The sequence below is a fragment of the Periophthalmus magnuspinnatus genome, chromosome 23 (assembly GCF_009829125.3).
Source record: "Periophthalmus magnuspinnatus isolate fPerMag1 chromosome 23, fPerMag1.2.pri, whole genome shotgun sequence".
NCBI lineage: Eukaryota > Metazoa > Chordata > Actinopteri > Gobiiformes > Gobiidae > Periophthalmus > Periophthalmus magnuspinnatus.
The window spans coordinates 9,225,171-9,248,208 of NC_047148.1; the positions used below are offsets into that span (position 1 = coordinate 9,225,171).

Here is a 23,038-nt window from a genome sequence, read left to right on the forward strand (position 1 = left end):
GGGCTTAACCATCTGCGTGCCAGTGTGTTCCCACAGTCAGAGAAGAAGGGCTTGGGGGGGTGGGGGTGGTGGAGGTGGTGGAGGTGAAGGGGGTTGCTACGAGTGACACACAAATGCAAAACAGAGCACTGTATGTTGAGATACAAGATCCAGATTTGACATGCCCAGTAACATAAGGTGGCCCTGCATGCAGACTACGGCAACCAAAAGCAACATGCCATGCACAGAATATACTGTCTGTGTTGAATTCTGCACACTGTAAAATGAGAAGGGTATTTTAATGGTAAATCACAGGCAAATAGGCTGCCTTTAAGTTACTGTAATTAAACAGTTATATACAGTATGTCAATTTACACCAAGGTGCCGTATCAATTTCTTGGTAAATTACTGTATTTTCACCATACAATTGTAAATTTACTGATCAAATGCATTTTTTTGATCACAATATGCAAAACCATGCCTCATACAAATCAATAACGCACAGAAGCAGATATTTAAAGCCAAGATACATTTATTAAAACAGTAAACAGGTATAATTAGTCATATCTTAGAGATGATGAACAGATTTTGAGATGGGATCAGATGAAGTCTTTTAGGTCATTATGCTTTACTCTTCACTTGGTGCTCCTATGCTTCATTCAAACAGGGTCTGGCTTCAAACAGCCATAGATTATCTGCCCCTGATGGTCATTCATACTGTAAAGGAGAACACAGGTTAGATTTACAAGAAAACTCTTTGTTGAAGACAAACTGCAGTAACATTGTTATTACTGGTGCACATTTAAATATCACAAACTTGTTCCTACCACCTCAAAGTCCACCATGGTGTGTCCCTCAGTCCTCTTCATTGGCAGACACCACTGTAGTCATATAATAAAGTAGACCAGATAGAATCTTACAGCTAAACTCTGAATACAGCATGCAAATGGAAATACAATTTGTAAAAAGCCTAAAAATCTGAACAACACTATATTTTAGCAATAAGTGAGTATATTGCCTTAACCATAAAATTGTTGAAAATGTATAACTTACACATAAGCTGCTGTCTGTGGTGTGGTGGTGACTGAGGGGAGTCATGCTCAAAACTCTGTGTCAGGTATAAAAGGCAGGCTGTCATGTGTGGAATAAAATGTCTCTAAAAAGTAAAACAAAAACATGAAGTTTTGAATTAACAGGGCCTGCTGCAGAGATGGCTGCTTTAAAATGTTTAATTTAGATTTTCCCGCTCTTTTTCAGAGCTGTTTCTATCCCAGGATGCCCAGGGGGATGTAGCACTGTTACAATACGGTTGTCACTTGGTCTTGCTTATTTTCCTATTGCAGTTGACAATATACTACTGTATAATCACAGTTTTGCACTTTTCCAGCTTTCCCACCCCTTTTTTCTCGCAGAATCCATGAAGGTTTACGGTATAGTTACGTTTATTGTAAGGACAGTAAACTACTGTTGGAATTTGTCTGTTAATTTACAGTGTAGTATTTAAAGATTGTGGAGGAGTGGATCATGTCAACGGCCTTAAATGCTGCACTGTATACATGAGACAAGTTTGAAAGGTCAAGGGTCATCCTGATCATATTCCTTTAAGCAAATAAGGATCACATATTCAAATGCTTAGAATAGACAGGATGCTCATTATGTCTAAAAGCTGCTCTTGATGGAAGAGTACTGAAATAGTCATTCAGTCCATAGTTAGAATCATTGTGCTAATGACACAGCTGACAGTAACAATAGGTTAATATAGGTAATAGGTAAATATAAAATAAATCCACAAGTAGACTAAGGTCATTTTCACACATGTGAGTGCACTCTGTGGAGCGACCCCTGTGCGCAAGAGATTGTGTTCTGTTTCCTTCACTTTTGGGTCTGTTTTGTTCACATACAGTGCGCACCATCCACCCCAAACACGAACAATGAGCCACGTGAGAGTCCATCAGCTCATCACCGATCTTATTTCTATGACAGTGTGCTTCAAGCAGACAGAGCCCCGTGAGTACACACGCACAAGCTCACTTCCTCTATACTCGGTGGTCTTTTCTTTCAGTTGTGGCTAAATACTCCATGAGGAGTGTATGTGCTGGTGGCAGAGGAGAAAAAGCTCTTTGAACAGACAAACAGACCCAGGCTCACCTGCGCAGACAGAGGCAGCAGGAGACTGTCGCTGATATTAAATTGATCCAAATTGCCTCGTCAGACGAACGTGTCAAACAGCAGCTCTGCAGTGCATTCATACAAATATGTGATCTGATCAGAGCTCGTTTTGCCCAATTCCAAGCACTTTTACTGTCACAGCTGGCTGCGTAGGTCGGCCCGAGGTCGGCCGTGTTCACACCGCCCTGCTCCAGAGTGAGTCGCTCATAGACCTCCTGTTTCAAACGCTCTCGGACCTGCTGTGTTCACACCGGCCCAAGCGCACCGCTCCTGGAGCGAATGCTCTTGTCTACCTGACTAGTGGCAGTGTGAAAACAACCTAAGATAGTCACAAAGGCACAACGAAAGAAACAGGACTAATGTTCCAATAATTTAGTGAGTATAAAGTTCTGCTCCACTGTATTCTGATATTTTAAAGCCACACCATGTAAGTTTGTTGTGGGTGGCACATTATCAGGTGATTCCATAGAGAAAGGAAGTTAAAACAATACAACATTCTCTATGGGGATAGATTAGTTTTATGTCATACTGTGTAATATTATAGTCAAAGGAACAACATTTCCATGAGACAAGCGGGTGATGGCCCTCCTTTAGGCCAAGTGAGAGTCAGATTTGTGCCCTTTTTCTTTGTTTCCAATGCAATACAAACATACAAAGTAGAAGAAAAATATGCTTTTTGTATCTATTTTCTGTCTCAAAAGTTATGCAATGGGACTTTTGAGTGCATTTTGCTATCATTGGCAGTAATTTTCATTACCCAGCTGTGGTCTGCCATTCATATTTATGTCTTAATAGGCTGCTGTTGTTATTATTGTTAGGAGACAGGGATCAGTCTAGACTCTAGAGCTCCAGTGTTTCCAATATAAAAAGTTACACTCTTGTTTCTGGTGCGCTGCTATAAAACAGATGTAAGCCTATACCTCATTTAATGGCACATGACTTTAAATAAAACCAGTGTTCTGTCTGTTAGAAGTAAATAAACATTACAGACACTCGGAAAACATCTGCTGCCAAATACTTCCATATTGTACTTGTAAACAGTTATTACGGCACGTGCCTAACTTAAGTCTTTTATCCGGCCACACACTGAACTAATATAACAATGTGATGTGGAGGGTTAGGCCATGAGAGGTGCTGAGCTGTGGTTGTAGTAGTGCTGTGTGGGAGGAGGCTGCATGCTGGTTAACACAGGGCCGCCGGGGATGGAAGAGGTTCACCACAACTGGAGCACCCACAAGCCAGCTGGCACCCGGCCCGTCGCCCTAACCAACGTGTCTATTCTCAACACTCACTCGGTTCCTGCTTTGGTATGGCATCCTGTTTATATATGCAAACAGCCAGAAATGAATGTTGGTAAAGAGGAGTTGGGGAGGTTTGGAGTCTGTGGTTGTGTTTACATGTACACCAATCTGATCTGATTTCTGGAGTTATCAGATTATTGAAATGTCATGTAAACAGCTCCGTGTGATGTGAGTCAAGTGTTAAAGATTGAAAGAGTTATTTTAAAATCCATTGTACTTATCTTCAAAATACAATTTATGCAAAAAAACAACAAAAAACTCTATTGTTTAACTAAGACTAAGAAGTATATGTTGCTTTAAATCTAAAGTGCTATGGTGCTAGAGAGCTTTTAACAAAATCTTGGCAGTAGATTGGGTCTTAGAGTCATTGTGTTCTTGGGCAAGACACTTCGCTTCTATCTTGCACTATATGTAGCGCTGACCGTGTGTTTGGTTTGTGGTATGTGTAGTTTTGGACTCTGCTTTCCCTCACCAACTGACTTCAGAATATATTTTACGCACTTCGCGAAATCAGACAAGAATCACAGGCAATATTATAACTTTTCATGCAACACTGACTGAAACATAAACTATTTCAACTCATGTTTATTGTGGATTAAAAAGAACAGTTTCTGGCAACGAGACGCGAACTTCCAAACAACAAATCACTTTGATCATTTTAGATAATCCCAATTCATTTGACAGAAGTTATAAAACAAATCTCACTATATCCCCTTATTTACATTTTGTCCTATCCTGTTGTTAAAAAGTGGCATGTTTTTCTCTACCCACTTTCACTTTACTTGTCTTTTTAAATCTATAAACTCTCCACCAACTCATGCACTCCTGTTCCTATTGTTTCCCTCAGCATTGATGGTTCCAAAACTCAAAAATGCCATAGAACAACTCCCTCACATGAGATAAGATTAGATTTATTTCTCCAGCTTGCGACATACAAAATGAAAGTGGATTATTTAGTGGGGAAAATGACAGAATTGAATTAAAAAACTAGTAGGCGTTATTGTTAAACGTGGAACAGTGAGGGCTTAAGAGAAACCCTCAGGCGCTGGATAGCACAATCTCCTCCTCGGCTCTTGTTCAAGGCAATGGACTTAAATACATACAAAACAGCTTTCCAGGACCACAAAGACTGTAAAAATCATAAAATCTTTCCCTCTTCACTCTAGATTTTTCTTATAAAGTGTTGTGTCCCTCTTCTTGCTTAGAGGCGGTAACAGGGAAAGGAGGAGGCTGCCAGGGCGCATCAGTCTAAGTGCAAAGATTTAGTGGCTAAACATGTGTGCTTTTGAACAAGAGGTAATGCCAAATCCCCCCATTCAACCCCACACTGACAGAAGCAACATCCTGACAGCTCGGAAACTGGAGGAAAGAGCTCAAGAGAATGAAAGAGGAAGTGAAACTGGAGAAGGAAAGATGAGACAATGAATTCCTAGAAGATAAAAACAGCCTTTAACAAACCTCAAACTCTGATCCACAAATGAACTTTAAATGTGTTTTTGCATTTACCTCAGGAAATCATGAAAAGATAACTCGAAATTTAGCCAAGGTCAATAATTTACAGGCAGTATGAATAATAACAATTGCACAGGACTGAACTTACTCACGGTTTCTTTTGATAACTGTAAATGCTTTTTTTTACCTGACATGTTTCGACAGTAGGACTTATGTCTTTGTCAAAGGCGTCTTATTAGAAGAATATGAAAAGTTTGTTATAAAAAGAAGATTTTTATTTTTATTTTTTTAAATATACACAGGAAACAGCTCAGATCTCTGCAGTATCACTAGGTATTGACCACTATTACTGTTAGTCAGGGGTGAGATAACTTATATTTGATATGAAGATATTTGAAAGGCAATGTATTTTCATTTGAGATACGCACTAACAAATGTCTGTGATCGGATTGTGACCAAAATTGACAGAAAAATGGTTGAAATGGTGAGCTCGCCAGGCTGTACTGGATGAAGGATTGGCACCAACACTTTTGGTTCACAGTATGGGATTGAAACTGTTAAAAACTGCTCATGTATGATTTGTTTCACTCCACTATAATAAAATGACACCATGCAAATGTTGACTTTGAAATATTTGTTCATTAGTTCATTGCTCAAAGGACAAGGTCAAACTTTGTGCACTTGCAGTTTGGTCAGTCCAGAAAACAGTTAGTTGAGATATGTTTTATTATGTGTAGCAAACAATGTTCAATGAATCAAGTTTTTTCCTCCGTTACACTATGCTGGCTTAATGAGTGGATGAGATCAAGAGAATCTCCCTATTGTCTCTTACACCATCAGGACTATGAACAAGCCTATTGTCTTTGCATGTAGATGTGTGTGTTTTTCAAGTCGTTTTTTTTTTGTAAATCATTCACTTTTTATTTATCTTCCCAGGCTAGTGTTTCATTAACCCCAGCGTGACACTCACTCCCTTTTATTCACTGCCTGTATTGTCTGGGCCAGCCTCTCTCTCACTGCTCTAAAGATTACTAATAAATAAGTGACACCACAAACAGTCTATTTTCCCTCAGACATAATTAACTGACTTGATGTTTTCAAGGAGAGGAAACAAATCCCGCTAATTAGGAATGAGTTGAGATTCTCACTAAGAGTACAGATCGTTAATTACTTTTCTGCAAAGCCATTGTTGTGGAGAAAACAGCCTTGTTTACAGTGCATCTTCTATGACACCAGCTGTACATGTGACTCTAGAATATGCACAAGACCATCACAGGCTTTGGGCATTGATGCTGTTGTGTATATATGATGGGTCAACTTGACAATACATTTTAGTCTGACCCAATCACAACTTATTTTAATTTTCCAGGGCCATGTATTGGTGACATCCTGACCTAGACAAGGATACCGCCATATGGATAGTTTTCTTCAGCCTATAGCAATATTCTGTATTTATCTTCCTTTTCTAGCCAATACCTGCCAATAACTTTTCTTTACATGTCAAAATGATAACAAATTGTATTTTTCCAGATATTACATAATATTTTGTACCTTTTATACAGCCACCCATTAGCTACATATGTCTTTTTGCTCTTATATTTCCATTAGAAAAAGAGAACACCTCCAATAAATGGAATATCCCCCAATATCACCAATATGCCGGCCTCATAGGAAAACTTTTCTGTCTAATGTCTATGCAAACCTCTCTGAAAACCATTCACCCATTAGGGGCCTGAGCAGTTATGCAAAATCAGGGACAGTTCGTACTTAGTGTAGTTCAACAGACCTAACCAACAAACAGAAACTATAGACAAATAGGTGTGTTAGTTTCAGTGTAGTTAGCTCCTCCCTTCACACGTCTTCGCTCTAAAACCTTTGACAGAATTGTTCTTTTGCTATTTTTCTGTCTAATCTCACTCTCCATTTTACTGCATCTGTAGTTGTGATTGGCTTTTTTAACAACCAATCAGAAATATTTTTACAGAAAGAAAAAACCCCCCACAAAGGCTAACGGATATCCGCATTAGAATATTAGCAATAATTAGGTTTAAGAATGGTTTATGAAATAAGCTGTAAAAATATGCATACCTACACAGTGTTTTCCTCCCCTTTCCCATCAGACATTGACAGACAGACTGGACGTGCTGCAGAGTCACTTATAAAAGTCAATGACCACACACACACACATGCAGTGGTCCATGATTGTCCCGAGCCCCCTCCTGTATTAAGAGCACTGGCAGACTGAGATACTGCCTGGATCTTAATGGTTTGTGCCGTCTGCCTCTCTCCATCAAACACTTTCTCTGTCCCCCGTGTGTCCCCTCGATAAAGACACTTCACAGGGGCACGCTCCTCTCCTGGCCACCTGATCCAGTCCTCAAAAACACAACCACGGGAGCAGAGAAGATTCCACCGTGAAAGATATTAGCTCAATGTGGGACAGGGAAAATATTGCGTTCAAAGATTGACTGGCTTCAGAATGGCATAGACTTCTTTTTTACATAGATTTAGAGGTTTTATTTATTTATTTTTAGCAATTTAACACCTCTAATTGACAAATGCAAGACAGAAAAGTCTAAAACCCTACTGTGGAGCATTCCAGGCAAAGCAATAACATCTATGAGACAAGAATCTGGCAGATCCTCCCCCAGAAAAGTTACATAGTACAAACTGCAATTAATGACGATAGTTCTATGTAAATACACTGTACTTGTTTGGTAGTTGCTGATTCCTATATGAAGTTTCTATGTTCCCCGTGTCCACAGTTCATAGCTATTTGAGTGTGTGTGTATTTTCAAAAACAGCATGGGAGAGAGGATGCTTTTTTTTAATAGATAAATAAGTTCAGATTGTCCATAGCTCCTCTTTTAGAACACACCGCAGTCCAGCCAAACCTCACATGCCTCACATGCATCACCTGGCTCCTTGAAATCGCTGACCAGAGGTAAGTATACAAAGGAACAGATGTTTTGGGAAACTTGTTTGGCGATCAAAACGTGACGCATCCTTAAAATCTGGCATAAAAATGGTCTAGCATTATATAGCTGTTTGGCTCTTTCACCGATGCATTCTGGGAAAATTTGAGAGCATTACACTGACTCTGTATTCAAGCCGTACTGAAGTTGCCACAATCATTGTATTGTTCACATTATATTGATTGTAGCTTGGTTCTGGCAAATCCCCACACGAGAGGCCAATACCACATAGATGAATGCGTCTGTCAGAATGGGTCATATGTAACCATTTAGAAGTGCATTATACAGTAAAGTGCTCAGCAGAATTGGTGTCTGTCGAGACGCTAGTCAAGTTTTCCAGCCGGTTTCCCTTTCTTTGTTTTGTCTCTGTGTCATTAATGTATTAATGCTGGCTAAAGCCGGCTCCTGCCTGCCAATATGAGAGCTGTCAGGTGAATGACATCATTGTTATTCAGTGGCTAGTAGTTCCTCCTGAGGAAGCCACACTAACTGCTGACCACACCAAGATTTTTTTTTCTTTCCCCAAAACAGTCCATTTGAGATGCAGGCCTGCTTCACAGAGAGGCCCCTGTACGACTATGGCGACTGTAGACAGGTACATCAGACAAAAGACAGCCGTGAGTTACATATGTAGTTTACACTTCTGATTGTGACTAGTGTAAATGAAACGTCCAGAGTGTAATGTATTAGAAAAAAAAAGTTAAAATAAAGATGAACTATGGAATGTTTCTGATGAGAGGTCTGCCATCTGCTTGAATCCTAAGCTTATCTATCTATATTTTACAAGTGTTTTAATCACTCACCAAAAATATGCATACTTAAAATGGTAATAGTAAAGGTATTTTGTGTTGAAAATTACAGTATGTTCAAAATGGTGCTTTCCTTAGTATCAAAATTGAGTTTGGGACAACACTACACTTGATTAATACTAGTTACAATACATGTTCTTCTATTTCCCGATATTCTCAATCCTTCAAACCATGGCCATACAGCTCAGGCTTTTATCTACCATTAAGTACTGACTGTCAAACATTGTTCAAATCATCATTATATTTTTTTGTGATGAGATGAGATGTATATGAAAAAATCCAAGCAGACACCTTACATAATGTTGTGGTTGAAGTGGTCTGAAAAGTTTTGTAACTCCTCTCAGCTCTGTGCAGAACTTATGGCTTCACCTATTCAAATGCCTTTCACAAAACAACCTCTAATATTGAATACTGAATAGAACAAACTCTCAATTCTGTCCAAAGAGTTTTCAATAGACCTTTATGCTGTTTTCTCTGATAATGTGGGGAATTTCTCTCCCCAATATGCTCCACAGTCTGCCCTGTGTCCCATTTACGCTAGAGGCAAAAAGCAAGCAGCTGTTTACCTATTCTGTAATGTCAAAAACAAGCCTAACTGTTGGAAGACTCATGTACACAAGGACAGGCGTTCCTAAACTTTTCAGACCGGGACCTCCTAAATAACTATGCAAACGACCCGGGACCACCGCTGCAGAATGAAATAGACTCTCGCAATAATGTGGCAAAACATTTTTTAAATTTGCAAAGACGTCTTTTGAATCCTGCATTTATAAATCGCACATTTACTTTTGAATATTTATCATGCAAATTGCAATATGGACCAAAGACCAAGTCAATATCTGTTTGGGAGAGATTTACGCAGATTGCCTTAGATCTGAAATCTAAAAACATTGCCAAATATTGCACTGCTGTCTGGATCCTCAACATTGCATCAGAAGGACATTCAACCAGCTCTACCATGCTTATTTTGTACCCATTTAAATGCAAACCATGCCAATTTGAAGATGTAATCTCGCTCTCAGCCACCACAACCCTCTTAGGTCCATAACTACTCATTCTTCATATGTGTGTGGATTTGCATAGGACTCAGTGGGGGTGGTCAACAAATTGTATGTATTGATGAATTATGTGAGTAGTATTACAAAATTAAGGTAGGGTGACCAAACTTGTATTCATTGAAAGTACAAGTACATTTTTTATCCATAATGATAGTTAACAATACTAACAGTGTATGTGCATTTTTTCTGTGTTTTACCATGTGCAATCTTTGTTTTACCCCAGAACAGATGTATTATACAAGCGGCTCTTAAGGTACAAATGAGACTGTGTGTGCTGTCTGCTGTTTTTTTTTTGGGTTTTTTTTGCATTTTAAGGTAAAGCCCCTTTAAGTTCGCAGTAGCAAAACAATCCTACTGCTGCTAAGATACCATTGTTTTTCAAAGTGTGCTTCGGAGATTGTTTACTGGTTTGTACAGCCAAGGCTCGCACTTGGCCCCTAATGCACCACAGCTGTTAGGGTCCCATCAAGGGCCCCATTGTACCGGCCCCTGAGTGTAAGTGTGTGCGCTCTCCTTCCTCTGTTTGTGCATGTCTCTTATGTTAACATGTGCGTCGCATCTAAAAGTATTGTGAGTTGTAGCCTTTCCCCTGGTCAGGCATGTATACCATGTATGTTGGACACAGCACTGCATTATCTCTCTCCACATCTTTGGTATAGGCCCTATCTGATTTCATTCCAAGAAAAAGATGGTGGGTCCTTGAATAGCCACACAAGACCCCTTTGTTTCAGCACAGGTAAAACAGAGCAGCTTTTTTCTCAATGATAACAAAGCACTGCCATGGCCTTGTTCATTCATATTTATGTAACATATTTAATATGCAATGCAATACAATGTAACCTTTAAGAGTGAATACACAATCACAGCTGGCATGGGAGTTTTTGTTATCAAAGAACTAATGCAATTTTTGACTGAAAAAACACCCAGGTAATACAAAACTATACACAAAATGTCTTTTTTTCAAGGCCAAGTCTCACTTTTAGGTACAGATGACACAGAAATCTTTAACACTGCAACCCAACATTGTTTTATTGGCACATTTAGATTACATCCGGAAAGACTCTAACATTATTCCCCTATAAATGTACCCAGTTTTTGAAGAATCAAAGGGGATGTAATGCCTTGGTTGAGGTCTGTTTGTCACTTAATGAAGCATGAGCATTTATGAAACCACAAGTCAAAGAGTATTAACGTTTGTGTTACCAAAAGCTGCAGCTGTTGCTGTAAAGGCCAGTTTATAAATTCTTCTTGTGCTGCACCATGACCCTGTCCATTGGTGAGCTACATAAATAAATGTCCACGTCTACTTGCTATCCTGATGAACTTCTCAATACATGAATGCTAAGGTACACTTATTGTTGTGCAGCCCTTTGTCAGATCAAAATTAATCATGCAAAGTTCATGGCAAAATAAACAGAGAAAGCTATTTTGTCTTATGTGAAATGGCATAAACATGTACAGAGTGAACACAGGGCTTACCCATTCTATGACGGCTGTTAGGGGCAGTGCCCAGGTCAGAGCTGCTTCGTTATGTTGACCAGTTCTCGCCAACTCAGACGCATAATGGAGAAATTAAGTTTCTGTAATGCACAAATGAGGTTATCATTGGTTTTGCAGCTGTTGTACAGGGTCAAGGAGAGATGCCGTTTCCAATCGAGGCACAATTTAGTGGAGGAATGTGATTAGATTTAGTCCTCCCTCTCTATTCTGCCCATTTGACCATGAATTAGATTAAGTGAATAGAAAACTAATGCCACTGGTTACTGTCGACGTTGACATGTTCATATTGCTCTTATGGAAAATAATGGGGAGCGACTGTAATGTAATGCTTTGTGTATATGCATCTGTGAGCACAATGCGGCACAGGGAATCGTCCTGATTGTTAGGCCTTAATGCGAATGCACTGTTTATAAAAGAGGTAAATAAGCTGCGAGGCTTGTTCCTGGAATTCAAACTAGGACACAAGTGTGTCCAATCTGCCCTCGCAGGCCCAGGCCATACCTGTAGATTTCATCACTTTTAAGGTATTTTGGAGGTATTGAAAAGAGAAATATAAATAATGTTGGACATCCATACTGAAAATAATGTGAAGGTTTGTGAAATGTCTCTTTGCACAAGAGGCATCCTAAGCTTTTCTAGACAATCTTAATCCAAAATTATGTACAATAAAGGTTTTTGACTAAAGTCCTTCCGTAGCAGCATGGCCGTCATTCCAGGTAGAGCAGCTAAGGGACGGGTCGAATGCAGAGGATGGATTGTCCTTTACAAGGAGAAGGGAACAAAGTGGACTTTGAGTCATGCATTTAAAGAATACACTTCACTCACTGCAAAATATCTCCTTTAAGAAGACCTACTAATATCTTAAAAGTGATTACAAAAGCATAAAATGGTTTGTAGTTTGTTCCGGATAACACATTTGTGCCTAATTGCTTCCACATATCTCTGTGTCCCTGAATACAATTTGTACATTATGATGAGAAATCAAAAAGATAAATAACATTCCAGAACAACTGCAAAGTAGTCATTTATCAACACCAATCATCCGCCGAAGCTTTATATTTGAATAAGAGACACCATTTAACCCTGAAACCTTAATGTCCATTTGGCATTCAATTTAAAAAACACACGTATTTGCAAAATTAGACATTTTAAATAGTGAATTCTGAATGAGGCACTCCCCAAGGCCCTCCACACAATGCTGTGTCATTTTAATTATATTTGAAACTTTGTCAAGTACTTTTAGAGACGTTTAGAGAACTATTTAGCAAATCAATTCTTAACCTATAGAACAACATAATAGCTATAAACTGAAATCTATTTGTAACTGAGAGTTTGTGGATCAGATGTCAGAAGTGTTGGGTCAGCCACTTAGATATAACTGAGGTTTAACATATTCAATGGAGCAGATGCTCTACCATGAGATGCTTCATCTAAATATCATACATACTCACATACTTATAAGTCTTTTGAAATTCAGAATGAAGACTGTTAAAGGGGAAGCCTGCATTTGAGGCTTGAGTGCTCAGAAAATTTCTGTTTTCACCTAAACTCCAACCCCACCTACGGCAACCATTGCAGTCATTCAACAGTTTCAGACTCTGGGTCAGGCATATAGTTTCAAAAAATGTCACATAACCATTTTTCAACAATAAAAACGCGCAAATGAAAATCCACAGCTTATAACGGTGAAAGGCGACTAAGAAGAGGCCATAGGCTTTTCAGTTCTACAGTTCTTCAATGGACCTGTTTCTAATATTAAGCTGTTAGACCAATGTTGAACTTTACACTGAACAACATGTAAAATGATCTATGGATTTTGTTATAGTCACTCAGGAAAAAAGTAATAAAAAATCATATGTCACCTTCAACTATGTGCAGGTCCGTGTGAATAGTTTTATGCATCTTGAATGTGTTGTCCTCACCCATGCTTTGTTTCTAACCTTGACTGATTGCATATTAATTATTCAAGACAACTCCATAAAACGTTTGTAGTCAAATTAGCTGAGTGTTTTCCAGAATGACCCAACACCACAAGTGGCCAGTGCTTTTAGTGAGACCACGGCTTTACCCTTACAGTAGTGTATAATGCTGGGACTCGTCTCCCCCCTTTGCCTCCTCCTGCCCCTCTCCCTCCCATGTGCCCTGTCTCTGTGCATGTGTGTTAAAGTGTGCTGGAAGTGGCAGTCTGTCAGCTTCGCTCTGCTCTCGTGTCGCAGGAACAATAGCTGGATTGGCTGTATGTGTGACATGTAGACCACACAGGCCTAATGGTGAGTGACAGCGCTAAGGGCCCAGAGCCGCGCATGCACCCACACTCCCCAAACCCCCCTTCTCGTACACACCTGCACCCAGACACAGTGTTGGACGGAGAAGGATTGATTCAGACTTTCTTCCGAGTGCAACCATCCATGTGAGCTCCAGCATATGCTCTGTTCAAAGTGTTCATCTGTCCCATTGTAAATGTCGCAAAATCAAACATGAGCTTCTGAGAGCGGAAAAACAAAGGCAGTACAAAATAACAAGACAGGAGGTGGATTTTTTGAGTTTGTTGATGCTTTTATTTATCTTAATTCATTGTGCTTTTAATACTGTAATACTAATTCAGCCTTGCATTTATAGAGCACCTTTTAAGATACCCACAATGCTTTGGTTTGCATTGGTTTATTCATTTATCCTCGGCGGTGATGAGCTACTGAGCCCTGGGGTAGACTGGCAGACGCTAACCAACACCAATCCCTCACTCATACACCACTCATACGCAGGCGAGGTGGGTGAAGTTTCTTGCACAAGGACACAACAGCGGTATGCAGTGGTCCAAGCAGGAATCCATCCGTTGACTTTCAGGTTGGTGGAGGAGCAATGTAACTACTGAGCCACTGCGGTCTCACTATCACACTTAGTAGTCTTTGCATGCAATTTTTTAAAAGTTTTAACTCAAACGCTTTGCACAAAATCAAAAGTGTTACGTTGCTAATCAGTGCCAGAGACTTCGCACTTCCCAGACACTTTCTCCATCTCTTTAGAAAAGTTTTCAAGCCTGACATGACGCAAAGTTTATCCAGTGTCTTTGATGACTCCTCCTTTTGTGTGCTGGAAGAAAACAAACAAGAGCTTTAATCCTGAAGAGATTCCATCCCAATTGGAGCGGTTGACAATATGGATCTTAACTCTATGAAGAAGAAAAATCCCAAAGAGATCAAGGTAGGTCGTGTAAAAGGGGTTTATATAGCTCTTTTCCATCTTCAAGGAACTCGATGCGCTTTACGTCAAGGAACCACTCACCCATTCGCAGACACATTCATACACCAGTTTAAGGTAAGTGTCTTGCACAAGGATACCACGACGGCATTCCTTTGAGAGAGCTGGAATCTCACCGCCAACCTGTGGGTCAGCGGACAAACACTCTACCAACTCAGCTACTGTTACCCAATATCTACTTACATCCTTATATTCTATACAAAGTTCCACAGTGCATTATTACATTCTATATCTACTTCAGTCCAAATACTTATAAGTGCACTCCTTTATGAGAACATTTACCAAACCAGAATACCTTAATGTAATCTTATTTCAAGGTTTGTGTTAGCTTCTCTGTTGCATTACCTTATTCAGATAGCGGAGCCAATGGTGTCAGAAAGCGTGCTATGAGTTGTGTGAAGAAGAACGCTGAACTAAAGACACAAGTACAAGAGACTGGAACAACACAAATTGACCAATTCCACGGGCCACACTGTCCTTTAAGGTGCATTAGGACGGTTCCCACAGGTCCACAGCTGCATAGGACAGAAAGTGACAGAAAGACTAAAGGCCAGATACCCCAACTGAGCTCTTATCAGATTTTCACATAATGGATTTTAACGCTTAGCTGATTTTGGATTCTATGAGTTAACGTCTCTTTTTTTTTTTACAATTCAATCTCAGGCCAAAAAAAAACAAAACTAAAAACATGGAGATGGACAGGCTGGTTAACCAATCAAAGAAATGAATGGTCAGTTTGTGTCAAAAGAAACATGGGATTATGTGGATCATGTGGATTTCTGCTGAATCAACAAGCAAAGCACTAAACTGGATGTAACAAGGATATTTGGGAGGAGATGGGACGTCCCAAAATTGTATGGTTGTCTGCTGTGCTCTTTGATCTGGTCCCAGACTTTTGTCTTGTAAATTGCTATGTTTTTTTTTCAACTGTTTGTATTGCACAAACGGGCAATGCACTTCTCTGATTGGTTAATCCACCTGTCAATCACAATGAGCAGAAGTGAGTTTAGGCATTACAAACAACACAACTGCTCTATATTACTCAATTTTATATATGTAACGTGTAATTTATTTGTCAGAATGCATTTGTATCGCACCAGGATGTTCATTCTGACTGACACAAGTTACAATAGCACCTGCCGCTGAAGCAGATCCAAACACAGACCTGATGCCCTACCCTGTGCGCACTCCCTGTTGAACCTGTCAGCAGACAATCCACAAACTGATTTATAAACTCATTTCTCACATATTTGTAGCTGTTTTGTATAGCTGGTTCAGGGCCTCTTTCTGAAACTTTTGATTATAGAAAAGTAACAAATCACTCAAAACCAATCGTTTTTAAGGCCATTTCCCTTTCACTCCTCACATGCATTTCAAGAATTTGTCCAAGTATTTACAGTACGGTAAGCCTGTGGGAAATAGTCAGAGCTGGCCAAAAGAAACACGGTGTGGGAATCTGGTGCAAGCCTAAAATTCAATAAGTTTATCTTGTAATTTAATGTATTTATCTTCTGCCATGAGCCCAATGCACAAGAATTACATTTGTGGCAGACAGGACACTGGATTATCATTTAACCCTTGTATTACTGTACAACATATTTTACTACACAGGACATTTACATTTTTCTTCAACTTGTTATAAATTGTTAGGTTGTTGGTAGGAAAGCAAATGTTTTTTATTGGATGTCCTTCCAGATACATCCTTGTCCTTTACCCTTCACTAACTCATGATTCTGTTCTCATCACATATACAGTGCACACTTTTAATGCAACTTTTAAGAATTGATTAAAAATATCTCAAAAGTGGAAAATTTATCTTTGACATTACTCAACAAAATTGTATTTGCTCTTTGTACAAGTTACATATTTCCAGAAAGAATTGTTGCAGTAGAAATGCCTTTAGTTTCTATCTGATAAAATACCATACAAGTATAATTACATGTCTAGATTTCATGTCATCAACAGTTACAGTTCCATGTGAATTAGTAAAAATGAAAATCCAAAGTTTTCAGCTTTATTATGTTTGCAGTTTGCTGTGGCCCTCTCATCCTGAAGTGCGCACTGATGTGTTCTGCAGTGTCACAATAACACGTTTGTGTGTATTTCGAACCTGAGGAAGGGGGCAGTAACGAGCCCTGTGGTCAATCAGTCCGCCCCTCGCGCTCTCTCCTCTCCCTGTCGCACATAGCCACCAAACACATCACTATCAGCGCCGAGGACCGCTGCGCTGCTGGCCCTTTAAGAGCGGAGCCTCAGCGATACTTGAGCGAGGGAGGGAGTAGAGGAGGGCCGGCGTTCAGCGGAGGGACAGACCGAGCCAGCGCGGAGAGAGGGAGGGCGAGAGAGAGAGACAGGGAGGAAGAGAGAGAGAAGAGAGAGAGAGAGAGAGGAGCGGCGGCAGCGCGCGTGAGAGGTTCAAGGATCACTTCTATCCCGTCTTGTTTGGGGGACACTAACCTTGTTCGTCTAAGAATTGTGGGACTGTTTTATGTTGTTGTTGACGAGAGAAACGGACCCTTACTCCAGCATGCTCACTGAGCCTGAGCTACCTCAGGAGTGTAACAGGTACGTGCCGCTTCTTTTTTTTTTCTCAAGCGAAAACACACGCGCGCACTTAGCCCACACATGGATGACAGTGGACAGGACTTGGACAGAGCGGGACAGAGACGTGGGGAAGTGTAGTGTAAACAGCTGCGTGGAGTCTCTAACTTTGTTTCGGTGGAGATGGGACACAGAGTTGATCATTGACTAGTTGGGGAGATATTCGTAAAGTCAGTGCGCACGGGGATATTTGAATGTCTCGTTAGTTTTTTTGGGTTCTCTCGCGTGTTTGCCTTGCGCTAAAACTTCAGTGCGTTGGTTTGATTCAGTCCACAAACTCCAGTAAACAAAGTGCGTGTGTCGGAGTGAGACTTCTGTGCGTCTCGTCCCGTTTTGCGCTTACGTTATAGGCCTATATTATTTAGTTCTTTAGTTTGATTAGACATTATTTACGATATCTCAAGTGAATTCCATTTCAAGATTAATATTAAGGTGTTAAATGGGAAAAATCTCCTTTAGACTGTGAAACATTCATCTCAAACGCATTAGCAATACAAGGGAAAAGGCTCTTAGATTTTGATATAAGCAAAACAAACAGAACCTGAGCTGAGAGAGTCCATTTAAGGTATATATTTCCAAGCATTTAAAATAACTTTAAGCATAGTTAAAAGCCTCCAAACACACAAGTCCATAGAGTTTACCTAACTCCATGGTATCACCTTAAACTTCTCACAACTTTCCCCTCAGCTGCAACAAGTCCACAGAGCAACAAAGAACACATCTAATCCTTAATGTTTACACCCTTACTATTTTTACAATCCTCACAATTTATTTTTCTCATAATCCAAAACTCAATGCTTCTAATCCTATTGTAGACAGCATGTGCTTGTTGTTATTATTGTGCGTCTTATGGTAATGTTAATCTGAGGGAAGCGCTCCTGTGATGTTTGCTTCTTCACTCAGAGGTGCAAACCCCACTAACCCTAACCCTTTTCCCGTAGCTGCTTTTTTTTTTTTTTTTTTTTTTGCAATAATAATAATAACAATTCTAATACAAGCAGGGAGATTAAGTCATAATACCCACCATTTTAATATCCAACACATATTTGGTTGATTGCATTAAGAGTGTTTTGTTCACATGGCCTGAGAAGGGGATTTCAACGTAGACCCTCGATTTAAAAGGGCACAATATTTTTTTCCATAAATCCGACAAAGTGGTTGAGTGAGAAAAAAGAGATAACAACAGCAAGGAGGAATTAAAAATTTAAAGGATTACAACCAAAAGCAGAATGTATGGATATAAATGCAGGGATTACAATTACTTAGGAGGATAGTGCTTAAAACTCCTGCTCTCCAGTAATGCACTCCATCACTTTGGCCGTTGTGTATGTGTGTGTGTGATAAAAATTGTGTGTCTTCATATGTGCAGACAGGAGAGGGTCCGGAGTTGTGCGTTTATGTGTGTGTGTGTGTGTGTCTTTGAGTTGCGATCATAACCACAGTACTTCAAATCGCCGCTTTTCTTTCCCTTCTGTTGCAACTCCTTTTTTCAAAATTTGTCCCAAACTTGGATTCTGGTCTTGTTTGCAGTTTGGCATTTGCGTATGAGAAAATATTTGTCTGTTTCTGCTGCTAGAAAACACTTATAGTCTTTGGCTGCTAATTTAGCAAAATGAGCATCAAGATTTCAGCGTGCTTAAGACTAACAAATTGATTTTAAGATACAAAATCTCACTGTTATTAAAAGCTTCCGTCGTTATTTGATTTGCTATATTTACAAAATCCCCTTCTTATATGTTTTGAAGTATTTTTTGGCCCCTGAAATGCATGAAAAATGTCCGCAGATAGTGGTAGCAGACTGCCTTGCGCTAACACAGCTTCATCTGTTCACACAAACAAAACCAAAAATATACACATGACGGATGAACAGCCAAAGCCAGCAGAAGAATAGAAATATGAAATTGGGTTTTGATAACTCTAATGAAGGATTTTGAGGGAAAAAATGTGGTCACGTCTTAGGGGATGAATTGATTGAAAAGTACTGCAAAGTGTCACTTGAAGTTAAGAAAATATAAGGTGGGGGTAGCGCTGTCAAAGCAGTGTTAGAAGGAGTATAGGATTTTCACACTTCTGCATTTGTCCCCCTGGTTTATTGGGGTGCTTGTAGTGAGAGTGAATGGGTGAGAAGGGGGGAGAGTGAGACAGTCAACAGTGTATGTGTCAACACACTGAAGCGCTGCTAAATCCATTCTGACGGGCTTCACTCCCTGCCGCCAGCTAAAAGGACGGCATCGGCAAGAGCAAAAAGCAACCCCCGGAGATCCTTGCTTAATTTCATCACCGTAAAGTGGCTTTTTATTATTATTTATGTGTCGGGAGGAGGATGGCAGAGTCTCCGCTGCTTTGGAGGACAAGTCTTTTACTCCTTGTCAGCTCTGTAGATTGCTTTAAATACATGATATGCTGCGGATTACTGCGTTTGCCACTTGTGTGATCACATATTGATATTAGCACAAGGTGGAAATTACAATGATAGCATGTAATGTTTTTGTGATAGTGTATTTCTCGCAATCTTTATGTTGGAATCTTACCTTGGACTTTCCGTATCATAATTAATAAACGCCAAGAAGCTTACAAGGCAAATACACACTCAAGAACAAATGCATTCTACAGTTGTTGCATGCTTTTCTAAGTTTATATGATGTTTAGCTGAATGGATTTGTCCATTATCTTCATCTTCAATCTTTTTTAAATCTTCTTCTTTTACGCTTCATACCTCCTGCCAAGATAGCCAAGATTTATAATTAATAATAATAATCAAGAGCAGTATTTTGACTATTTAAAATCCTGACATTTCAAGGTAGAAAGTTACTCGATTCAGCTTGCATCCGCTGAAGACGATGATAAAAAAAAAAAAAAGTTTTATTAAATTCAAAGTACAGGGCCATACAAGTGTCGCTCATATTGTAGCTCCTCGGATTAAAAGGAAAACAGCAGTGACTGGAGTAATTGAGTAGAGTGTCCGTGCTTTGCAAACTAATGCAGCGCTCTGGCCCTGTCTTCCCCTGTGGCCCTTCTCCCCTCCCCTTCGCCCCTACATACCCCCCCCCCCTCCATCCCCAAACCCCCCCATCGCCACCACTTTTCACTGGAGGCCATTGTCTGGGCCATATTGTCTGTCCCTAGAGAGCCTTGATAGCCGTGTCTCCATCTATGGACTGAAAGAGGGGGGCCGGCAAAGGCAGAAAAAGGGAAAAAAAAGCTACTCAAAAATACCAGAAGAGTAAAAAAGAGACCTCTGGATCAGCTGACCCGAACCACAAGCCAATCAGGCAAAGACGGGTTACATGTTGTTGTCTGTACGTAAGGGGATAGGAGAAGATGGGAGAGTGAAGGGGAGAAGATGTGATAGAGCTAACAAGAGCCCGGTCATATGACATGGGGGGGGGGTCACAGTTGAGGGGTCACGGGTCAACTCGAGGTATTACATCGTCGACAGTGCAGTGGCATGTGCCTCTGTGCGCAGTTCACTTCACTGTGGGTTCATTAGGCCTAGACGGAATAATTTACTCTTGTGATGAAAGTTTAGCGTTTTATTTTGTTTGTGTTTGAAAAAAAAAAGAAGAAAAAAGTGATCCGTGCAATTAAAATGTAGTTTTTGGTCAGATATTTCCGTGCAGTTTGGATGTAGCTGTCACGCATCGCTGAAAAACAGTTCATGCTATTTATTGTAACGTGTGCGTGTGTGGGCCTTAAAGTTTGTATTTTTCTATATTTTAGGTGTGGTTTGTAGATTGATTATGTAGAAATGCTAATTATAAATGGGTTGATAAGTATGAAAAAGTTAAGAGCAGTACTGGTGGCGGCTTAGTATAAGGCTCTCTCTGTTTGAGGTAAAATGCATTTAAGGCTTAGTTGGAATGACTTTAGATTTCTCTGAATTATGACCAACTTCGATTAAGTGGAAAAACACATTATGAACGGACATTCAAAACAAATTACAAGCCTTTATGATAACGTTAAGACAGCGCGTTAGCAGTACCAAACATGAAACAGAACCTTTTTGTTTTGGGACAGTGAAAGGGTGATTTTGGACAGCGCTCCTGTCACATGTCCCGCTGTCCTCTCCTCCATCTATCAGGCCAGTCTTCTTGTCTTACACTAATCCCACTGTGTCGCCCCCTTTTAAAAACACACACACACACTCCTCTCCTACCTGCCCCCCTCCCTCCCACCCCACCCGTCCCGTCCACAATAAGAGACAGTGTTAGAGCAGCTCGGAGGTCCCTTTTCGCCCCGCTACAATGAAACCTCTGTGTTAGCAGGTATAGAGGAGGGAGGAAGAGGAGAGATGGGGGGTAGTTGTTGACCATTTGGGCTGAGGTGGAACGGTTTTCAAAGCGAGAGGAAGAGAAAGCAGCCAGCTGTGAGTGTGCGCGTATCATTTATGTGCGATCGGAGCCAAGTCGCTGACACTGAGACAAATGTTGGAAGTGTTCTGTGAATTGTTGGTAAAACGGTGAAATTTGGGTCACATGATAAATGATAATTTATAGACGCGGTGAACACTGAGCATATGATATTATTAGCCATGTTTTGATGTACTAATTTGACACAGTTCAAAATCAAGTTCAAGTTTTCCATTTATTAGTCAAACTGCATTTACCGTGGGACTAGACTGCATGGACAAAGTACCTTATCTGGGTTTGAATTCAAAACATTTTAAAATTAGGACTTTGAAATGGAAAATTACCAGTGCAGATCTGTATTAACGGGATGCAATTTCTTATCATGTTGAATGCATGTGATGATATTGCCATGGCGATACATTGTTTTAGCGATTTGCTGTGCATTGGACAAAAACCTCTGAACTCAATGAAGAATAAACACTTTTGACTCCCTAACTCACCAGGGGTTCGGACTTGGGCGACCGGATGCTCCCCTGTCTCCTCTCGTCCTGAACACCACTCTCTGCCTGTCCCTCTCTCTTTCTCTTTCTCTCTCGTTTCTTTCTTGCTTTGTAGCTTTGTCCCGAGGAGCACTTGAGATTTTCCCACGACTTGTCTCCCTTTGGTTGTGTTCTGATGAAGCACAGAGCAAAGCACAAGTCTCAAGTTAGCATTTCTCTCTGTTTTTCTTCATTCTTGTACGTTTACCACACAGACAGTTGTAAATTGTGAACGCTGGGCTCTCAGTTGCTGCTTAAGGCTTTGGTAATAAAACTCATTGTGATAAATAATATGGATGCACAATAATATCGGCCACTGATAATTATCGGCCGATAATGGCAATTATGACGTCACACGATAATTCTGATAATACATTTTTCGCTGATAATCTAATCCGATAATTAGAAGCCCAATAAACACAGATTCAGCCGCCTTTCCTCCGAGGTTTTCTCCCTCAGAACGCTCGCTCCGAGTCCCGGCTCCACCCCCTGCTCCAGCTGCGCACACACAGAGCAGCCCTGGGTCAGAGGCAGAGAGCGGAGGATGCATGTTTACATATACAAGCTTCTTTCACGTTTGGAAGAAAGATATTTCAACTAAACCGCTTTGTACCAGCCTCACAACACGGGAGAGAGGGTACAGGCTGCTGATTATAGATCTAACAAGTCATCTAAAAGTTTTCACTGTGACGCTGAGTGAAAACATGAAGCAGCCGAGACTGTGACAGTCTGTGCGTTAGTGCTGCAGCTTGACATAGATGTTATCAGGCTGACAGGCTCGGACTATGCAAGGATCTAGTTGTATTTTAGTTCTCAATCAAAGGAGAGAATGCTTCGTGCAGCGAGAGGAGTTTGCCAGTTTGAGCCGCTGCTGTGGCCATGTGCTCAGTGTGCAGACGAGAACACGTGGGTTACGCAGATGCGTTTGCTAAACAGCCCAATGCAGATGGACTGCGTGCTTCTCTGTGCTAACTTTCTATTCACCATCTATATTCACAATACACAGTGTGAACAATGTTGTGTTAAAGGAGCAGCCATGGTTCTGCGG

General features: G+C 40.4%; 1 protein-coding gene across 6 annotated transcripts in view; it reads left to right on the forward strand.

Moving 5' to 3' along the window:
* Positions 1–16,724: 16,724 nt before the first annotated feature.
* sox5 (SRY-box transcription factor 5) overlaps positions 16,725–23,038 on the forward strand; it is a 117,567-nt gene continuing 111,253 nt past the window's right edge. For all 6 annotated transcript variants that reach the window (XM_033988960.2, XM_033988961.2, XM_033988964.2 and 3 more), the window contains exon 1: positions 16,725–17,066. In XM_033988960.2, the coding sequence (XP_033844851.1) occupies positions 16,990–17,066 (77 nt within the window). In that variant the 5' untranslated portion in view covers positions 16,725–16,989. The remainder of the gene's footprint in view (positions 17,067–23,038) is intronic.